This window comes from Limulus polyphemus, unplaced genomic scaffold (genome assembly GCF_000517525.1).
Source record: "Limulus polyphemus unplaced genomic scaffold, Limulus_polyphemus-2.1.2 Scaffold1189, whole genome shotgun sequence".
NCBI classification, from domain to species: Eukaryota; Metazoa; Arthropoda; class Merostomata; order Xiphosura; family Limulidae; genus Limulus; species Limulus polyphemus.
The window spans coordinates 243,067-264,349 of NW_013666799.1; the positions used below are offsets into that span (position 1 = coordinate 243,067).

General features: G+C 35.0%; 1 protein-coding gene across 6 annotated transcripts in view; it reads left to right on the forward strand.

Annotated features, from left to right (window-relative positions):
* The first annotated feature begins 538 nt into the window (after nucleotides 1-538).
* The window catches only part of LOC106462513, a 45,902-nt gene continuing 25,157 nt past the window's right edge, over nucleotides 539-21,283 (forward strand). The window contains exons 1-3 of one of the 6 annotated variants that reach the window (XM_022389810.1): nucleotides 569-800; nucleotides 1,532-1,630; nucleotides 17,843-18,228. Coding sequence is in view for 3 of the 6 variants with exons in the window: in XM_013922447.2 (XP_013777901.1) it covers nucleotides 1,609-1,630 (22 nt within the window). In the remaining 3 variants the exon portion in view is untranslated. Of the gene's footprint in view, nucleotides 801-1,531; nucleotides 1,631-17,842; nucleotides 18,229-21,283 lie in introns of all 6 variants that reach the window. The other 5 variants (XM_013922447.2, XM_022389813.1, XM_022389811.1 and 2 more) reach the window with 5 other exon arrangements.

A 21,283-nucleotide genomic window follows, 5' to 3' on the forward strand; every position in this document is an offset into this window, starting at 1 on the left:
CCAGTCAACAGCATTCCAACGTGGCTTACTAATTTGAATATTCAAAACCGTTTTAATATAACGTACTGAACTCTCTTTTAGTGTCGTGTTATCTTTCATAAAAAATAAGAGATATTAAGTTAAAATCACGTCATATACGTTTTTTTATGTTTAATAACATGTACAGAAGCATCATTCCACATGCTGCTAAAATTTCAATTGAATTTAAGTTACTTCATTTTAAAACAAATTTTTGGGTTAAGTTAGAATTTATCTTTAGTTATTTACATAAATCTTTTCTGGATTTAAACAACTTGCTTAAACTCCTGCCCCCCAGTGGCACAGCGGTATGTCTGCGGACTTATAATGCTAGAAACCGGGTTTCGATACCCGTGGTGGGCAAAGTACAGATAGCCCATTGTGTAGCTTTGTGCTTAACTTCAAACAAACTTAAACTCCATATTTTTGGCGTCTCTTTCTAATTCAATATAATTTCAGTTTGCGTCATGGAGGGAATAATGCCTTTATAAAATTTATAAATGGTCCCTTAGAAACAGATTTATTAAGAAAGTCGGGAGGGACACTTGGATATGCGTTTTATCAAGGTTTATATGAATTATATTATACACTGTGGAAGATTGTACTCAATAATGATTTCTAGTGCGAAAAATGTGGTCTTTTGAAATTTTGGATTTAGAGGTATGATAGAAGCAATTAATATTAATGGTAATCAATAATAATAGATTGAAATGTTTGTGCTGGTAGTACTAGTACTAGTTTTGCGACGTAACGCCAGGACTAGAAGGAAAAGGTAGATATTTGTAAGTGTCATTGTCAGTACTTATTCAGTATTGTAATAATTAATTGTTAAGATAATTATAAATATAATGTATTTCACGTGTAAGCTTACAAGGTAAATATAATTTAATCACTTTATATAGGATTATAATTTTAACAGGGTCATTATATTTGTAGAACCTCTGATTTTGAATATTTGCTCATCTTACAATGTTGTATATATTATATTATATGTGACCACTGCCCCTGAGGCTGAAGTTCGGTATACTAAAACTACAACTTTATACCCTTAGAAAAAATAATAATAAAATAAGAAAGGCATCTGTTTACACTAGTTGCATGCAGTTAAAAAGGGGTATTTAATTTGTTTAGTAGGAAAACACGTTATTATATTCATGCATTATTAATTTTTATGACAGTAGTTTCCTCCGCTGTATATGAAAATGAGGAAAGTATAACAAATATTTAAGAAAGGGGGTTGAATTTTTGAAAATGTTCAAAGAACGGTTTTTAAAATTATTCCAAGTTTGGCAAATTGTCATTTGAAAGTGAGATTGAAATATCTTGAGATGTTTTCACTACAGAAGAAATTACTTGGGAGGACATGAAATGATTAATTGGGAAATTAACAGAATAAAAGCCTCTGATTTTTTTGTGCTGTGTGTATTGAAGGCAATAGGATGAGAGGACACAAGTTTAAGGTTTTAAAAAGACAATCTAAATTCCAGTTAAGAAAGTTTTATTTCTCTAACAGGGTGATTATCTGATGGAGGGAGTTGCTGTTGGTATTAATGGAAGCCAGCAGTTTAAACGAATTTAAGAAGGGATTCAATGATTTTCTGGAAAATAAAAGGTGGGTTTAATTTTTTATTTTTCTTATGGGTGGGTGGGAAAAGACAGCCATGAAAGACCAAATGGTCCATTGTTCATATTTTATTGAGGTTATTGAAGATGATATCAGTGGCATAGAAACAAGTTAATAATGGCTGGAGACGGCTTGAATGGGTAATGAAAAAAAAATAAAATATAACAGCAAATGTACAACGTCTCAACAAGGTTTTGTCATCATCAGGTGATGATGACAAAACCTTGTCGAAACGTTGTACATTTGCTGTTATGTTAAAGTTTTTCTTCATTACCCATTCAAGCCGTCTCCAGCCATTATTAGTCTCAAAGTGGGTTCTCGTCATCGAATTTAAAATAGAAGCAAGTTGTTCTTATCTGTTACAGAACCTTTCAAAGAGATAGTATCTTGTCTGTATCTTTTGTAAAAGTATGTTTTGGGACATAATTTAAATTATTTTGTATAGCTAGTAATTTTTCATATGGCTGATTAAATATTTAAAGCATGGAATAGTCCTTCTACTGACTGCTATTAGATCAACTACAGCACACTAGGATTCCAGAGTATTCATGACATTAGTTCTCAGTTTATATGTCATTAGCAGGATTAAATGCTGGTTGTTAACCTGTTGATGTATGAGTAATATTGACATTATAATTATTTTACTGTTTACTGTGATATTAAGTAGTGAAGAATTGAATTAATAAATGTGACCAATTTCACTTGAATTCAGTGTCTAATTTTGCCTTTCTGGAAACTTTGATACACTGCAACTACAACATTGTGACTTTTCTCAAACTAATATCCCTACTGTGGTCACAGTATTAATATGGAATTATCATCATTTATTAAAGTATTGCTATTGCATCTTGATTAGTACATAGTTTGTTTATCTTTTTCCAGACTTTGATATTTAGTTTTAGAGCTGGGCAATTAGTGAAATTTGATAACTGGTTAATCTTCAGGCTTATTAATTGATTACATTCATCTAATCAGTTATACTCACATGAGACTTGGATAGTTGAAATAATCAAAAATAGTAATAATCATAAGCACTTATTTTGATCACTTGATCATTTTGTGACATTAATAGATTTAATGTAATTTCAATTGATTTATTTTATATAACACTAATCAACACAATCAATGCTCATAGGTAATCAATTATATCAACTTAATCACCCAGCTCTATTTATAAATAGATTACTCAAATAAATATATACCAAATGTTTGGTGGCTAAATATTTTGTAATTTGGCCAAAGAACTTGGCTAGATATCCTGTAACTGACTCTCAGTTGAGACTGTCTGTATTTTGATCCACTGAGAGATGAAAGCATACATTTGGCCTGGGGGTGTTTTTTCTCCTGGTGCCTCTAAAATTGCCTTTTTTTGTTGATCCTGGTTATTCTGGGAAGGATTTGGACTCGGTTTTTCTGACGCTTTTCTTTATTAAGTCGGCTTTTCATGAGTCCAAGTTGGATCAACCACCCCCTAATCATTTTTTCAATTAGTAATTTGAGTTATGATATTTTGTGGCTTTTCTCTGTGTCCTTTAAGTCTACTCCTCCCTTGATGGAGGAATGGTTAGGGGGTACTACTTAGTTTTTCCTTCATTTGATATTCCTAGTTCATCCTGAGAGATTTAATTCTTTATTATATGACAGGATAGATGTACTTTATTACCTTCATTTGTCTGTTTGCATGCTTTGGCTTTCCACCTCCAGGAGGACATTTTTTCAATTCCACAGACTAAAATTATTGAATTTTGGATATGTAGGGTTCCTTCTGTAGAGATACCTTGGTGAAGGGACTTTGTCTACCTGCTGTAACATCTGGGTGTTACGTGTAGATTCTTTTTATCATCACTTCATGTTCATGGGTGTCCCAGAGGCATTGCAAATTGCCATCAATCATTTGCTTTATTTTTTGTTGTTGTTGATCTCTTGACCTTCTTTGGCTCTAGCAGCTAAATAGCCTCAGATCTTAGTTTTAGGGCACTTCATTTGGGCCGACCAACGCTGTTGGCATTACTATCAACCTAAGTGAGGGGGTGGAGTAGGTCAGTTAGAGTGAGGTTACAACTATTGATGAACACCTGATATTCCTTCACTGCAGATTCATGGTCACTTTGGGTTCTAGTATCAAGGTGGTCCACCTCCATTATCCTCTCGCCCTATGGTATTTCCACCTACACCTGAGCATTGGGGTTGTGAATTTACATTTCATGGCTATCAGAGTTATTGATCATGGAAGTGGTAGTAACAGTTGATCCTGTTCTTCCAGGATTTCATTCCTGTTTATTTGTTGTGCCTGGGACAAGGGGAGGTTTGTGAATGATCAGCATTTTTCTCATCTCACCTCATTCTTTATTTTCTCCCTGGTCCACAATTCAATCCTTTCTCACCCTACTTTGCATTCTTCACCAGGTCTAGGGATACCCAGGTTTGTTGTTGCTGAGGCATTTCTCCACTTTCTCATAGTGAATGCATCTTGCCTATAGTTATGTTGTGTATACAGGGATCAGGTTCTGCAATTCAGGGATTTAGCCTTTGGTCTAGCATCAGCACCAGTGTCTTCTGCCGAGTTGTATAAATTTTCACCATGTTTTAGGCCTGGCTCAGCCACCTACAGGTTATTGAATGGGCAGTCAGGCTCTTACTTACAGGGATGGTTCTATCTCTGGGGTTGTGAGCTTCCCCCAAGTCTCTTGAATTTTATGGTATGAGGACACATGCTATCCCTTTAGTGGTCCTATTGCAACTAATGGATCTGGAACTTCAATCCACTGGATTTTCCAGTCTCTTTCAACAGGAACAACATCTTAGTTTTTGAGTGGTGGCTGGTTTGGATCACCTGTATCATTAGCATGTGTGTGTGTGTGTGTGTGTGTGTGTATATATATAAATGTATACTGCCCCTTTGTCCAAAGTTTCTCTTCACAGATATTTCACTTCGGGAATGTGGTGTGTATCTTCAAGGTCAGGAATTCCAGAGTATATGAATGGAGGATGAATCTTCATTCTGTATCAGTAACTTAGTACTTCTTGCTATCCAACAGTCAAGAGTGCAAGGTATAGATCTTTTGCAGGGGAATATCCTCATGACACATTTCATCACATTCAGTGGTCTCTTAAATTTGGTTCTTTCTCTATGGAGCCTATTCCAATCATGTCAGCCTCCTGGCTTGCCATCTTCCCGGAGTGATCAATTTTATAGCAGATTGTCAATCTCAGTCTGTACTTTCTCCTGAACAAATGGATTCTCTGTTGTGGAGTTTTACGATAGATTTGTTGTCACTTTGGGCTTCTGTTGATAGTTTTTTCCCCTCATTGATACTCAACTACAAGCTTTGGAGTCTCCGCTACCTCATTCACAGGCTTAGGTGGCAGATGTAATCAGTCCTGCTTGGGTGGGATTGCACATCTATGACTTTCCCTCACTTCCTCTACTTGCAAGATGTTAGTAGCCTAGATTGGTTGACCTAACCATGATTTCCTCTTTTACAGTTTCTTCATGTGCATCCACCTCTGCATCTTCCTACTAGGCTATCTTTATTGAGACATCCTCAACCCAACATTCTACACCAAGACGTTTTCCAGCTCATTGGGGTTTAACATCTACAGTTGCCTGAGGTATGACTCACAAGGAGTTTGTACCCACTTTACCAAATATGTTCACCATATCTTGTTTTGACCTGTTTTTTCCTTGGGTTTAGCTTTGTTTTGTGTCGTTTAGATCAGACAACTTTTTCATCTCCCTTTAGTTATCCTCAATATCTGAAGGTTTTGGACACCCTAGTGCTATCCAGTCTTCTTCCCAAATGGCCTTTTCCATTACTTAATCGAAATATTAAGGTCGTACTACAACAACCATTCGAGCCTTTGGCCTCATATACCATATATCATCTTTCCCTTAATGGGTATTTTGTTATTGCTGACATGCTGATGTCATTTGCTGGAGTTGTTGACATTTTGTAGGATTCTTTATCTCTCCCTTTAGGTCCTTCTATACCCTGATAGGTCCTTTTTTTCTAAGTCTCTGGGCACCAGAGAAGGGGATACATCCCTCTCCACAATTCTTTGCCAACTATTTATCACCTATACAATCGATCATAAGCTGATCATTTGTTTTGCCCTGTCAGGCTCAGAGGTGTTATGTGGCACAATCTCACTCATTTTGTGGTGATAGTTCTTATCTCTATTTTTGGGATACTTCGGTTTCCAGTGGTTTATCCTCACTTCCTTGGAGGTGGTTTTGCAAATATTCAGGTTGCCACCAGAGAAGGGGATACATCCCTCTCCACAATTCTTTGCCAACTATTTATCACCTATACAAACGATCATAAGCTGATCATTTGTTTTGCCCTGTCAGGCTCAGAGGTGTTATGTGGCACAATCTCACTCATTTTGTGGTGATAGTTCTTATCTCTATTTTTGGGATACTTCGGTTTCCAGTGGTTTATCCTCACTTCCTTGGAGGTGGTTTTGCAAATATTCAGGTTGCATATTCTAGGTTTTACAGCAAGGAATCTTCTGAGAGTTGCATCTCATCACCTTCAGCACATTTGTGTCTTTCACTGCCATTTCTTTGATTCACTGAGGGACATTTTAAGGGCCTATATGTGGACTTCTTCTAATGCTTTTCTCTCACATTCTTTATCTGATCTGGCAGATTTTTCTTCTGGGATTTTCTACTTCCCACCAAGGCTGTTTTAACACCATCTGGTAGATTATACGGAGGAGGGAGGAGTAATCTTGTCTGTCTTTTTCAGTCTCATACATCTTGCTTTCACTATATACCACTCTGTGGTGAGTGTTACCCACACAAGTGTGCTTTTAGCAATCCAATTCCTCACTAGAAACCCATTTGACTATACTTAATTCTGGTTGCAACAGGCTCTGTAGAAATGAGGTGTTCCATAAGACCATCTAGGTGCATTTCCGGATGGTATTACTATGTTATCATGGACTATTACTCATGGACTATCATGAGTAAAGCTAAAGGGGATTCTGCCTGTTCCTGCAGATCATCAGATTGAATAAAGCTGGGTCGGTTTGCTTTTAAAAATTTAGGGAACTTGGCTCAACTATTGCACTGTTTCCAGAACACTGTTCTTCAGGGCTCCCCAGTGCACATTGCTCCCCAGATTCTACTGGTGGAGCTGGGGTGGTGGACAGAGGCTTTTCCTCCAGTGTATTTGAGTGTGTTCCTCTACTCTTGGAGAAGAAGACGAAGCTGGGGGCCCTTCTACCTGGGTCCCTGGATGTATTTCCCTGATGTCGGTAAGAGCGGCACTAGCCTACACGGGAGTCTACTCGTAATACCAATTAAGATTTGATCTTACCTTACCTGGATGGGGTGTGCATGGCTCTTCTTATGAACAATTTCGAGTTGTATATTGTTCATGGAGGTTCACTATCTCCTCATAATTCTGAACATGAAATGTTCCCATCCTTGGTCCTTGGTTATACACAGTGTTCCACATCCTCTCATAATTCTGGGTGCAAGTGGAATGCTCCTTGTCCACTCGGTTGGAGAGTGAGGATGAATGTTCATAATTCCAGACTGGATGAGTTCTGTTCCTTTGGTTGAGTAAGGCATATTTGTTCCCATTATTCCGAGCCTGGGGTGGTGCCTTTCCAATTTCTTCAGGTGGAAGAGAGTTTGTCCACTTCAGTGTTCCTTACTTTCTCATCATAATTCCCGTGGTTCCAAACACATCATTCTATAGCTACAGGTTGGGATCCAATCAAATGTATATCCATATATCACATTGCAGTCCAATTGTCCTAGCCAACATTATTCCTTAATTCCAAACCCGAGTTGTGGAACCTCGGTTATCTGGTTGGGGTTGGCCTATAATAATTACTCATGTACTATTCCACCCTTGATACCATTGTTAACTACTGGGTGAAGAGCATACCTGTTCTGGATGTAGTGCAGTTTCCCCACTTGGGTACCACTCTTATCTTCGTACACCTTGTTATATACAGATGCTTTCTGTATGAACAATGTATGGGACTCTAGCTAAAGTGTCAGCAGAGGGTAAGTATGTTTTGGAAATTAACATTTTCCTAAATTGAAAATGTATTTCCAATAATACTTACCTTTGCTGACACTCTCCCACCCTTAAATCCACACTAAGAGCCAGTGTTAGTGACTGGGATGGTGTAAGTCTCGAAAAAGTGATTACATTATCTGAATGAGGTGCTTATATACAGTATCAGGATAGAGGGCACAATGACATAGGCAGAGGGATTTGTAAGTTAGGTATTGCATGCAAGACCAACGCTTAGATAGGCAAAGCCAACATTGAGGAATAGCTAAAGTCAGCGGAGGTAAGTATTATAATTTATTGGAAATACATTTTTAGTTTAGGAAAATGTTAACTTATGTTGATGTCCTTGTACATCTCATCCCCTCCTAGTGGTCTTAGGTCTCATAGGTCCTCATTGTCTAAGACAGAGTCACTGTTTTCTAGTTCTGCATCTTTGACAGCCACACCTGCAACATCCTTGTTTTAATAGCTGCACTCGGGAGGTCTTTCTCTCTCCCCAAATACTTTTTCCTTCAATGTAGATCTTGGCCTTCCTGTTCACATTTACCTTGTAGTCCATTTTGTTGGGTAATTTCTGTACTTCAAAAGGTCCTTTCCATTGCAGGGTGAGTTTGTTGTGGTCTGTGGGCAGCAGAACTAAGACCTTCTGTCCAACCTTGAAATGTTGATCCTTGACCTTCTTGTCATAGAAATGCTTCTGATTGCCTTGAGCTGCATACAAGTTTTGTTGTGTTTGTTGACAGGTCTCCTCCAGTCAGTTTCTGAGGTCTAACACATTCTGGTATGTGTTCTTTACGTCTGATTCTTCTTCTCCCATCCATAGCTTTTTTCAATATTTGCATCGGACCTCATACTGTTCTTCCATATAGTAACTCGAAGGGTGAAAATCCCGTACTTCTCAAAAAGCAAATAATACTGCCTGCAAATACCTGTCCCAGTCCCATGGTCTCTCTAGGCACATCTTCTTTAGCATGCTCTTTAAAACTCCATTGATTCTCTCACAAATTCCATTACATTTAGGATTGTACAAGGTGGTAAAGAGCTGCTGAGTACTGATGAGTCTGCACACTTTCTGCATCAGTTCTGCAGTAAACTGGGTCCCTCTGTCACTCAGGATTTTTCTCAAAAAGCCTACTCTGCAAAATACCTCCAGGAGGGCTTCTGGTACTCTCTCTGTTTCTATCTTTGCCAGTGCTATTGCTTCTGGATAACGTGTTGCATTGTCGACTACTGTCAGCACATATTGGTTGCCTTTGTCAGAAACAGCTAGTGGTCCAATTAAGTCCACAGCTACTCTGCTGAATGGCTCTTCTATGAGAGGCATCTCTCCCAATGGCAGTTTGGCTATCTTCCCTCTAGGTATTGTCCATTGGCAGATGTCACATGATCTGCATAATCTTCTCACATTTCCGATGACTCCCAGCCAATGGAAGTTACTAGTGATTCAGTCTGCCATCTTTTTTGTTCCTAGGGGTCCTCCCACTATTGATTCATGAGCCAACTTCTTCAGTTGAGTCTGATATTTTCTTGATACTACGATCTGTTTAACTTCCCCAGTATAACTGCCTTGATAGATATGGTATAGCACTCCCTTCTGGCCCTCTATTCTTTAAGTATCTTTCCACTTTATCTTGTGCCCACCTTTCTCCTGGGCATTGTCCCAAATTTTCTGCAGCGAAGGTTCTTTTTTCAGTGCTTCCTTCAGTTCCTGCAAACCCACATTTGGGATGTCACCTTTTGGCACTTGTAGGGGCTTTTTGTCTTGTTTGCTCTTTTTTTCTAGAGCTCTGGTGGTGACTGCAGATGCTTCATCAATCTTCTTTCTGTCTAGTTCCTCTAAATATCTACTACCTGGTAAGTTTCCAATTACCAAGCTATATATTGGTGCCTTCATACACATGGCTTCAAGGTCTCCTACATAATATGGAATATCCACCTTTATTTTTGCTATGGGAACTTCTTCACTGTCCTCTTATCATCAAATACTAGACTGGTTCTCACTGCTGCACTACTGCACACAGTATCTTGAAGAAGCTTCACTTTCTTGTCCCCAACATATTCTTCACTTACTGGCATCTTGTGGTTTGGTATCACCTCTTGATGTCTGTCACATGTTCTAAGCACTACTGGCACTGTTGATCCATTAATCATGCACTGATCAATCATGGAATTGACACTTCCTTCTTATATTGATTATGATGTGTTTTCTTGATTATGTTTCTTCTGGCAGTATCATCCATGGTGCCAGTCACTCTTTTCTTGTTTCTTACCAGCACTATCTTTGTAAATAGCTGTAGCTGCTTTATGTTGAGATCTCTGCTGTTGTTTGCTGATAAATGGACTTGCATTCCTTTGCAATTTGTCCCATTTTACAACAAACATACATCTCTTCTCTTTTCTGTCTATTAAACTCTAACCCAGTTGGTAGACTCTTGCTTCTGGTCAGGCATCACTGGTTTCAAATTTAACTGGATATTTTTGGACTTATCAGTTATACTTCCTCCATGGGCTTCCATATACTGTTCTGCCAGTTTGATCATTTCATCCACATCTTTTGGTGCTTTCTCCTTTAGGAACAGTGACATGTCAGTTGAACATGTGATCATGAACTGTTCTCATATTAGTAGATCTGTCAGTCCCTCAAAACTATTTCCGAACTTGGCCATTTGGTGAAGTATTATTGTAGACATGACACAAACTGAAATACAGTTTCTCTACTGTCAGGTTTGACTTCTCTGAACTTCCAGTGAAAACCTTCGTTAGTAAGTTTATATCATTTCAGTAAAACTACTTTTAACTTGTCATAGTCCAGGGCATCTTCTAGCATCATGCCTGCATATATTTGTAGGCATTTTTCTGTGAGAAGTGGGCTGAGACAGACTGCCCAATAGCCTTTGTCCCAGTTCTAACTTTGGGCGAATCTTTCATGTCTCTCCAGGAAAGCGTCCATGTCATCTTTCAGTTCATCAAATTTGGGCAGCTTGGGTCAGCTGGCCCTGACTCCCTTGTCATTCTTGGGTCCTTCTTCCTTCAGTTTGGTGAGCTTTGCAATCTCAATTTGTGCTCTTATCCTCTCTATTTCTTATCTCTTTTCTCTCTCTTTTTCTTATTTCACAATTTGTGCTCTTATTCTCTCTATTTGCAATCCCTCCTTTCTCTCTTTCTCCTTTTCTTCTTTCTTAATTTGTGCTCTTATTCTCTCTCTCTCTCTATTTGCAATCCCTCCTTTCTCTCTTTCTCCTTTTCTTCTTTCTTAATTTGTGCTCTTATTCTCTCTCTCTCTCTATTTCCAGTCTTTCCTTTCTCTCCTTTTCTCCTTTCAATCTTTCTTCCTTTCTTCTCTGTCTCATTTCCTCTCTTTTCTATTGCCATTCTTCTCTCTCTAGTTCTTGTTGTTGTTTAACGAACTCTTGTAGTTCACTGTATTTTAACCTAAGACACTTTTAACTCTATCTATGCATTTATCAAAATTTGACATGGTTAAATAGCATGATTGTAATCTCCACACTATTTGCGCTACTACTACAGTTGTGCATATATAGGCCTACTTTTTTCTGCTGTTGTTCACATTTTTTTCTACTGCCATTTACCAATGTGTAATCATGGCTGTGGCTTGCCAAATGTCAGAAACTTACTTTTACTAGTATATATAGTAATGTAAATATGTGGGTGTGTTGGGCTAAGGATTCTTCTACAGTAGGTGTCTATTACTTGTTGGCAATAAATTCAACAATTAACAAACACCACACACTCCACTTGTTTTTAAAATTATATATATATATTTGAAACAAGTTAAATGTATGTACAAAATTCCTTACACTATGGAGGTCATAGTTATATCTTAAACACTACATAGTTCTCTTCTTCTCATCAAAAACCCACTTAGGCTAATTCAATTGCTTTAGAATTCAGTTGACAAGCAAACTATTTTTCTCTATTTTTATCACAATAGTATCCATGTGTAATTCATTTACTTTGTCGCATGAGTTACCGCAGTTGTGTCTTGAACTTCCAATAATCGTCTGCTCTTCGTACTTCCAATAATCATCTGCCTTTTGTCAAAATCCACACAGGTGGGTTCAATTACTTTAGAACACCCTTTGATGAGACAAATTATTCTGATTATTTCTTTCAAACTATTAATCTCACTCTAACCTATCAATCGTTAGGCCATTCACTCCCACGACGGTTAACTTTATGTTTTTTAACTTTTCTCTGACTGAACTAATCCTTCATGTGACTTTACTTTTACTTTCCTTATTCTCGTCTGGTCGCAGCTATGTATACATCTATCATTTAGGCCTTCTAGAAATCTCCATAGCCTCGACATCAGTGGAATTCAAACACAAGGTTTGATAGACTCGACATCAATGAATTACAAGCACAAAATAAATAAATTGATAATACTATGTTCACTAATCAGTCTTTTATACTTTACAGAGTGTCATTATAATTCTGTTTGCATCACAGGCATTAATACATTGTTGGGAATATTAAGAAAATAATAATGGGAAATACATGATTTTGAGGGAAAGCTAATATAACCTTTATATTTTTCAACTTATGAATCTTTATCTTTACAGTAGGTAAAAAGTTATGAAAAAAATTAATTAGCATTTAATAAAAATGAATGAATTATACATTATTATAAAACTTCCTCATAAAATGACTTGGAGAACATCAAGCTCAAAGAGTATATCAGAAATGGAAAAAGCTTTACATTCTTTGTATAATGCATAAAAAACTATTAAAGAAATAAAATACAGTAAAATTGATTACAACATATACACACATACATTCGATGGCAGAGGATAACTAATGTAGAAAAGACTGGTGTTTAGAAATAATCTTTATTACTAAATAAAATTTTAACACACACATATATATAATCCTAGAAAATTATACTCTTCTGTTTTTTTTCACCCTCATTAACCCATTAACTGCGGCAGGAGTAGCTCAGTTGCCGTTTTATGACTCAAAGATAAAACTGAGTTGCCATCAATCACAATAAAATGGTAATTTTTGTCATTCGCATAGAGTTATAGTTATATATGTGCGACTGACGGATATTTCCATCATTCGCAGCTGAGCCGTAGAACTTCAGTGATAGAAATATCCGTCATCCGCAGGTAATGGGTTAATTTCTTAGACTGGTTTCGTGACTTCAAAGGTCACTCTTCAGAATATAATTTTACATAGAATCTATAACAAAAACATTCAAATACTGTTATTCAACTAAACATAAATAAATTGAATTAAATACATCTACTTTCCAAATGTAAAACCACATAATACATTCCTTGTATAAATTAAGTACATATATATTTAAAAAATGCTCAAAAATAAATAAAATTAGTTAGTTTGTGAAATATACTTTCCTTCTTTAATTCAAATCTTATTCTAATTATATTTTCTCTTGTTATTATAGAAATGCAATTTATTCCATAATATTTCATAATACTTCTTACTTACTCTGTTGTTCTTTTTGTAATTCTTTGTAATAGTTTCTGTAGTTTCACAGTTCCAGTTGACTTTACACAACACTGCTACTTCTGCCCTCTTATATCTATCTATTTAAAGTGGCACCAAAAATAATTATGAAATATTTTACAAAATTGTTTATACCTTTTGTAATGACGTATTGTCCATATATATATATATTGATAAGTAATATAAACAATTTAAAAAAAATAAGGATGATGTAGGGATGGAAATGTCAAAAAGTACAGAAACAAGAGGGATGAATACACAAAACCGTACAAAAATTCCTACGTAAGTAGCTAAATCTTTCCAAGAAAAACTTTTATCTACAACTAAATGTTGAATTCCTTTCATTTCCATGAATTAAGGTTTGAATAAAAAAATGTTTAAACTGAATAATGTTACAAAATCTTACAATGGCTGATTCCCATAAGCTTATAACATTGACACTGTAGCTACTTGTGTAGGGAGTTTTGTATGGTTTTTATGTTCATCCCTAACATGTTTTTGTACTTTTTGGTATTACCATCTCTACATCATTCTTATTTTTTTCAAAATTGTTTTTATTACTTGTTTCCCCTGTGTTTTTAAACAATACTAATGAATATTTTATAATGAATGGCAGTTGCTATGAAGGCAGCTGTTTAGGCCTTGTGTGATGAGTTGTCTTGATGGACATCATGTGTTGAAGTTAGTGAAATGCTATACTGCTTCTGCATTCCCCAAGTTAAAATGCAACATTATGGTGTGTAAATCATTGCAACAACTTCAAGCATTGGTGAGCTAGCCCTTCTGATGCCAGAATCAGAATAATCAGCAGAACTTTGGCTTTTACACTAATCCTCGGTTCTGTACTTCAACAATGTTTTTTGGCTAAATTGAAGGTCTTAGTAGTTTTTGAAAGACCTCAAAATCCTAAGTTAGGTGCTTATAAATGTCTCTTAGATTGTTATAAGAGAGATTTGAGACTATGATGAGCAATACATAATATGCATCAGACGTTTCTTTTCCCGGCCCATCTCTACATATTAAGCTCTACTGTGCTTATTGATATTTCATTTGTTAATACATAATTAAAACAGATAGTAGATAAAAAAAACAAAAACTGAAAGATGTATTCAAAGATAAAATTATTTTATCCAAAAACAACTTAAAAATTTGTATAGATTATTTAATAAATCTAAAAAAAGAAATTTTTCTAAGGAAGATATTTTCAGTTGGGAAAGAAAGAATTGGGCTTTATGTAATTTATGTTACATAAAAACTACAAAAACAACAAAGAACAATAGTAAAGATATTTTGTTTTTCATCAATAACTCATTTAATTGCAGTTCTAAGAAAGTAATACATGTTTTAGAATGTGTAAATTGTGTTGAATTCTATGTTGGTGAAACCAGAGGTGTAGGAGGCAAATTAAAAGTGGGAGGGCAAGGTTTATTTGAGTAAGTGAAGTGAGGGAATATGCACCACAGGTGCACGCATTATGGCTGGTCTTAGGGCCCTGGAAGCTCTTGGGTACTGGATTAAATTTTATGCATTCTCTTGCTTTTTCTTGACAGAAATTTTCCTAATTTTGATGCATTTTTACTGGAATAGATTGAAAAGTGGGAGACTATCTACACTACTGGGTGAAATAGATAATTTAAGATTAAGGATAAGTTTTCATAAATTCCATGTTAGATGTCCTGAAAAAAGCCCATTATATGCCAACAAACATTTTAAAGAATGTATTCTGAGAATATTTAAAATTCTAAAAGAAACATATTTTCATGTTTTCCCTTTTTGAGCATGTAATGTAAAACATAGAAAATTATTTTTGAAAAACTATTTCATAATATTTTGGGCGCTTCTTTAAATATTAGGTCATCAAGAAATTAATGTCGCTATTTTAAGACGAAAAACCCAAACAACTATATATCAAAACAAAACATTTATTAAATGAAATAGTCTCCATTCTTTTCCATCTTACAATCAGGTTGTTAATGCCCTGACTAAAGAAATCACTTGGCTTCGAAGCAAAAAACATGTTTATGTCCTCTTTAACACCTTCCACATTTGCATACTTTTTCCCATTAATATGGTGTTGCAGCGAACGAAAAAAATGGTAATCTGATGGTGCCATATCTGGAGATTATGGTGGGGATGGGGGAGAACTTCCCAACCCAACTTCATAATCTTGTGTTGCGTTAAACGTACCACACGTGGACGTGCTTTGTCGTGGAGAAGAAGAATACCTTTCCGATTGACGAGTAAAGGGCGTTTCTGATGAAGGGCTTGATTTAAACATTCCAGTTGCTGACTATAGATCTTTGCATTGACAGTTCACTGTGGATCGAGGAGTTCGAAATGAATTACCCCTTTGATGTCCCATCCAATGCAAAGCATCACTTTCTGCAGATGGAGTCCAGGTTTTGGGGTCAGAAGTGGTTTTTGTCTTGGACTGAGCCATTGTTTTTGGCATTTAATTTTCACATAGAGGATCCATTTTTCATCACTGGTGACAATTCTGTCCAAAAATGGTTCACACGCATTACCCGCCAGAAGAGATGAATCAATGCTCACACGTTGGAAATGATGATCATCGGAGAGTTCGTGAGACACCAAAGCACCTTTTTATGGAGTTTTCCCATATTCCTTAGATGTTATCGTATTGTTTCATTAAATGCACAAAATTTCAGGGCCATTTCATGAGTGTGTTGCCTTGAATTAGACTCAACAAGTGTCTTCAGAGCATCAATATCAATTCCAATATGTCGGACCCTGCCATCAAAGTTTTTAAGGCTAACGTCACCCAACCGAAATTTGCTGAACCATCGTTGACACTTACGAACGTTCAAAATATTTCCATAAACTTCTTTAATATTCTTTGTGGCTACAGAGGCGTTGGTTCCCTTCTTGTAGTCAAACAGCATTATATGCCGAATGTTTGTTTCATCGTGTGCCATCACTATAAGGGATTAGAGTATACTAAACTTTGCACATTATATAGGCTACACTAACATGATGTACATTTTTTTGGAGGGTAGTTAATGGAAGTGTTCCAAAATGTGACATTAATTTCTTGACGACCTAATAGATGGAGGTAAGCAGAAGTAGCAATGGTTGTGTAAAGTCAGTTGGAATTACAAAAAGGACAATAAAGAAAGTAAGAGGTATTAAATTATTAAAGATTATGGAATAAATTACATTTCTATAATACTAAAAGAAAATCAAATTGGTATCAGATTTTAATTTAAAAAAGGAAAGTATATCAGATAAACTTTGATTTTATTAATATACTTAATTTGTACAAAGAGTATATTGTATGGTTGTACATTTGGAAAATACATGTATTTAATTTAGTTTATGTTTAGTTGAATAACAGTATTTTAATGTTTTTGTTATAAATTCTCTGTAAAATTATATCCTGATGAGTGACCTCTGAAGTCACGAAACTGATTGAAGAAATTAATAAAGGAGGTAAAAAACAGAAGAGTATAATATTCTAGTGTTATTTGTATCCACAGGTGAAACTTGTTGGTGTGTAGGTTTTATATATATATTAATATGTGACAAATCTGTTCTGTACCATGACAACTAGATGATCCACAATAGCTTTATAAAGATACATAGCCTATTCCTGAGAACTGTACTCTAACACATAAAGACAAGTTCCAAAGGAAGTTCCTGGAAACTTGAAAAATGACACTGACATGCTGAGTGGTAAGGAAAATCGCATTACTGGTCACACATTGTGTATATGTGTTAATTCATTGTCAACATTAATCTCGGGCATCACTAAATTGTAACCTACATGTAAAGCCTTTACGTACATTACAAACTAAGTGACTACTAACTTCTTAACTGATTCAACAAGTATTCATATAATGCAGTTCAGCATACATAATGTCATATGTTTACAATAAGTTATGTAACTGTTCACCATAAACCAATCAACAATAAGCATCTTTTACATATAATATCACATAAGAATAACACCATAGTTTAGATTTAGACAAGATGGCTACACAAAATGTAAGTAGTGAACATGCAACTTATTATTAATGTAAGATATCTGTGTGTAATGTAATGAATGTTTAATGATATTATAATATGTCATGTAATGATTATGCCAATAGACACTCACACCTGAAGGGAGAAATAATGTTAACTTAATTCCTCACAAGTATGTAATTATATATACATATATATAATTTTATGATTAGCTCTTTTGGCACTCAACTTCTAGTTTGTAGAAAGAAATAAGTTTTGGTGTGGTTTAATATTTTCCCTATGGTCTTTTACGAGCATGAGTGACGTGGCTATTTTTGTTTCCTAACTATGAAGTACATTACAGCTACATGCATTATAAATTTTGTCTAGCTATAAGTTTATTAAGAATTTTTCTTTTACCAACTATTGAAGCTCTGTTTTATTAAGCAAGCATAAAAATATTTATTTTTATTCATTTCTATTGAAACTTCTTGAACCTACATATTTTTTAACATCATGAATATTTATTTTTATTTATCAGTTTACATTAGGCAATCACCAAATAATTTTCTGTAAGTTACTGTTGCTCTCTTTTTAAGAGAGGAGAAATTCTTTGTATACTTTTTAAAGTGATTTTTAAGAAAGGTTAACATAAAATTATTTCTTTAGTTTTGTAAGGTAAACATTTTTTATTGATGTTTACTTGCAGCCTGGAAATAAGAAAGAATCGTAACAATGATGATGAATAAACACCTCAATGAGATCTCCTCTAATTCTTCTTTTTTCAACTGAAAATAATGTCAGAGATCTGTCCTTGTATGACAACATTTCCATCCCAGGTCCCATCCTAGTAGCCCTCATCTGAACCCTTTCTAGCTGTTCAATGTCCTTCCTAAAGTAAGGAGCCCGTGAATGAACACAATACTACAAAGTCCCCTAGCCAGTGATCTTTACATTGAAATTCTCACCTCTGTAGATTTGTATTCAGGATTTTTTACATGAAACCTAAAATCCTGTTTGTCTTCACTGCTTGAATGGCTTAAGAGACTGATCAGCCAGAATACCACAATCTTTTTCTTCCATAACACTGTTAAGGTTAGTTGCATCAAAATTATATTTATAATCAACATGCATTACCTTGTATTTGTTTTAATAAAAAGTCACTTGCACTTTATTTCTCCAATTTACCAAATGATCTAAATCCTTTTGTAAACCAACAGCAGCATCCTCTTCACAGCTACCAACACCAATGACTGTAATATCAGCAAGTTTAAGTAATTTATTGACCATTCCTTTCTCTATGTTATTGATGTAAATCAAAATGAACAAATGGCTTTACACTGAGCCCTGAAGTACTCCACTTAAGACATTATTTCAGTTTGACTGAACTTCATTTATAGCAACTCTCTGCTTTCTTCTATCTTGACACTTTTCTGTCCTATGAGCCAGCATATCTCACACACATATAAAGATTATTTTTTTTCAACAAGCCTTTTATGTGGCACCTTGTAAAATAATATATAAAAAAATCCTGATACCTCAAATCCATACCTTTAATCTCATCTGCATAAGTAGTAACCTCTTCAAAGAATGGCAAGATTTTCCCCTAATGAAACTATTCAACTAAATTTTAAATTTTGTTAAATGACTGTGCAAAGCATCTTTTATCAGACTTCCAAAAACTTTTCCCACCACGGATATAAGACTAATACGCCTATAATTACTGGGACAATTGTTATCACCTTGCTTGAAAAGAGGAGTAACATTAGCCATCTTCCAATCTTCTAAGCATCTGCCCACTATTTAAGTACAAGAAAAAATATTAGCAATTTGTCACATGTCTAATTTGTAATCTTCTTCAAAATCCTTGGGGAAATATTGTCTGGCCAAGGAGGCCTATCATTCTTTTAATTGCCCAATTTTTTTCTTAAGTTCAGAATTAATGAGATCATTTTATTAAATTCTGTTTTCATCTAGCAACAGTTCAGTTGAGTAATATTGCTTTAATCTTCTTTAGTAAAAATTGAAGAAAAAGTAGAATTTGATAATCCAGTCTTCTCATAGCTATTGGATGTGAGCCTTCCTTTATCATCTCTCAAATGCCTTACTCCCATCCTAATATTTTACATACCCTTAATGTATTTAAAGAAATCCTTACTGTTGATTTTGACATTTTCAGCAAACATTTTTAAATATACCCCTTTTCAGTTTCCAAGTTTCCTTTTGAACTACTTTCTATAATCCTCTAAGTTTCTCACTATAGCAGTCAGTTGAAATTTCTTAAATTTATAATGGTTTTCTTTAATTCTATTCCTTCTACACTTTGTGAGCCAACCCGATTTCTAACTTGCAGCCACCATTTTTTTAATATAAAAAAACATGGCTGTCTTGAATATATATAAATTTATTTTAAAAAATGTTCACATTTGATTAATATTTCCAATTAAACAAATTTCTGATAATTAACTTTACTTATACCCGTCTTTTTGATATTTACTTTTCTCAAAGTTTATCTGTCTGATGCTACTGTTTTGAACTTTCAAACATCGAGATGATGGTGCTGTAATAGCCTGAAATATGTAGAGTTGATTTTAATATTCTAATATTAGAATTTTATCATGCATTAAGTTGTCTAACTTTTTTTGTATGAAATTGCTTGACATTAAGACAGGCCTCAATAAATCCTGGGTGCCAGGTTGCCATGCATTATGTTGTCACTTTTTTGTATGAAGTTGCATAACAAACATTTTATCTAAACATTACAGTTTTTGTTCTTGCTTTTTATCATTAAACAATGTAATATAATTCTCACTACTCCTATTATTACTTGCATAAAGCTTTGTTATATGCACTTTTAGGTTTTAAGTGAAACTTTTTAAATTTAATCAAAGAGAAAAATGAGTATTGTCATTGCCATAATTTGTTTGTTAGCTAGCAGGAGCTGCAGATTGTAATGATGACATTAAGACCTGGGTGTCAGGTTGCCCTGGCAACTAAAAAAAATTTTCATCATGGCATATAGTATTTTCTACCATTTTAACCGTGAATAGGGCTGTGCTAAATAGAACTTGAATCTAGAACAGTTCTGGACTCTTGGAGGTGTAGAACTATTTTTGCATTTCTTGAGTTCTAAATCAAAATTTGTTTTTAGGAGTTTAATGGCAGATTCAGCACTTCTTCATGTTTTTTTCTGGAATATAGCACTGTGGTTACACAACATGTTACTAATTTCGTACTATTTTGTTTTTCTTTTTTCTCTCAATTCAACCAGTCAGCACACATGTTTAGACTCAGATGGGACCAAAGGGAGTTAGTTTAGGCAATACTACCTAGTGGTTGTTGATATCATGTGATCGTTAGCATGCACTCGTTGCTGTGAAAGTAAATAAATATATGGAACCCCCATTTCCCGGTACAAACAGAAGTGAAGTTAGGTTAGGGCTGGCTACTAGATCTGAAAGTATTTTTCAATGCCTGCATTAAGATTAGATAAAAGTAGAACACTTGGAAAATTCTAGGGAATTTGACATCAAAGTTTCTCATAAATTTGAGATTTAGACTATATTTATATGGAGTTCAGAGGCTTCAAGAAAGATAGTTGAGAAGACAGAGAGTTGTTTATAGCTAGTAGAGTGAATCTATCAGTGTGTGTGTGTGTGTGTGTGTGTGAAGACCTGGATAGTTCTAAGGATTTGACGTCAAAGTTTCTCATAAATTTGAGGGTAGATTATATTTATATGGGATTCAAAATCATCAGAACATATAGTTGAAAACACAGAAGTTGATTCTGAAAAGTTAAATGAATTAGTCAGTGTGTTTTAGTGAAGTATTTGAATCTGTGTTAGCTATTGTGCATACTGAGCTACTACATACAAGTAAGTTGATGTTTTATGGTAGTGTAGTGCAGCTAGCAACATTTATAAGCATAGTCTATGAGTACCACAGTGTTTAAGCTTGTAGAAATATTAATGGAGGAAGTAAACCAATTTGTTGTCATTATGTGGACTGGATGATGAATTATTTTCACCAGATAACTTAAAAGAACCCACCAGCAAAAGAACAAGGTATATTAGAGTATTTTATGTGTGAATGTCTGTAGATATAAACACAATATAATAAATAAATAAATATATATATATATATATATATA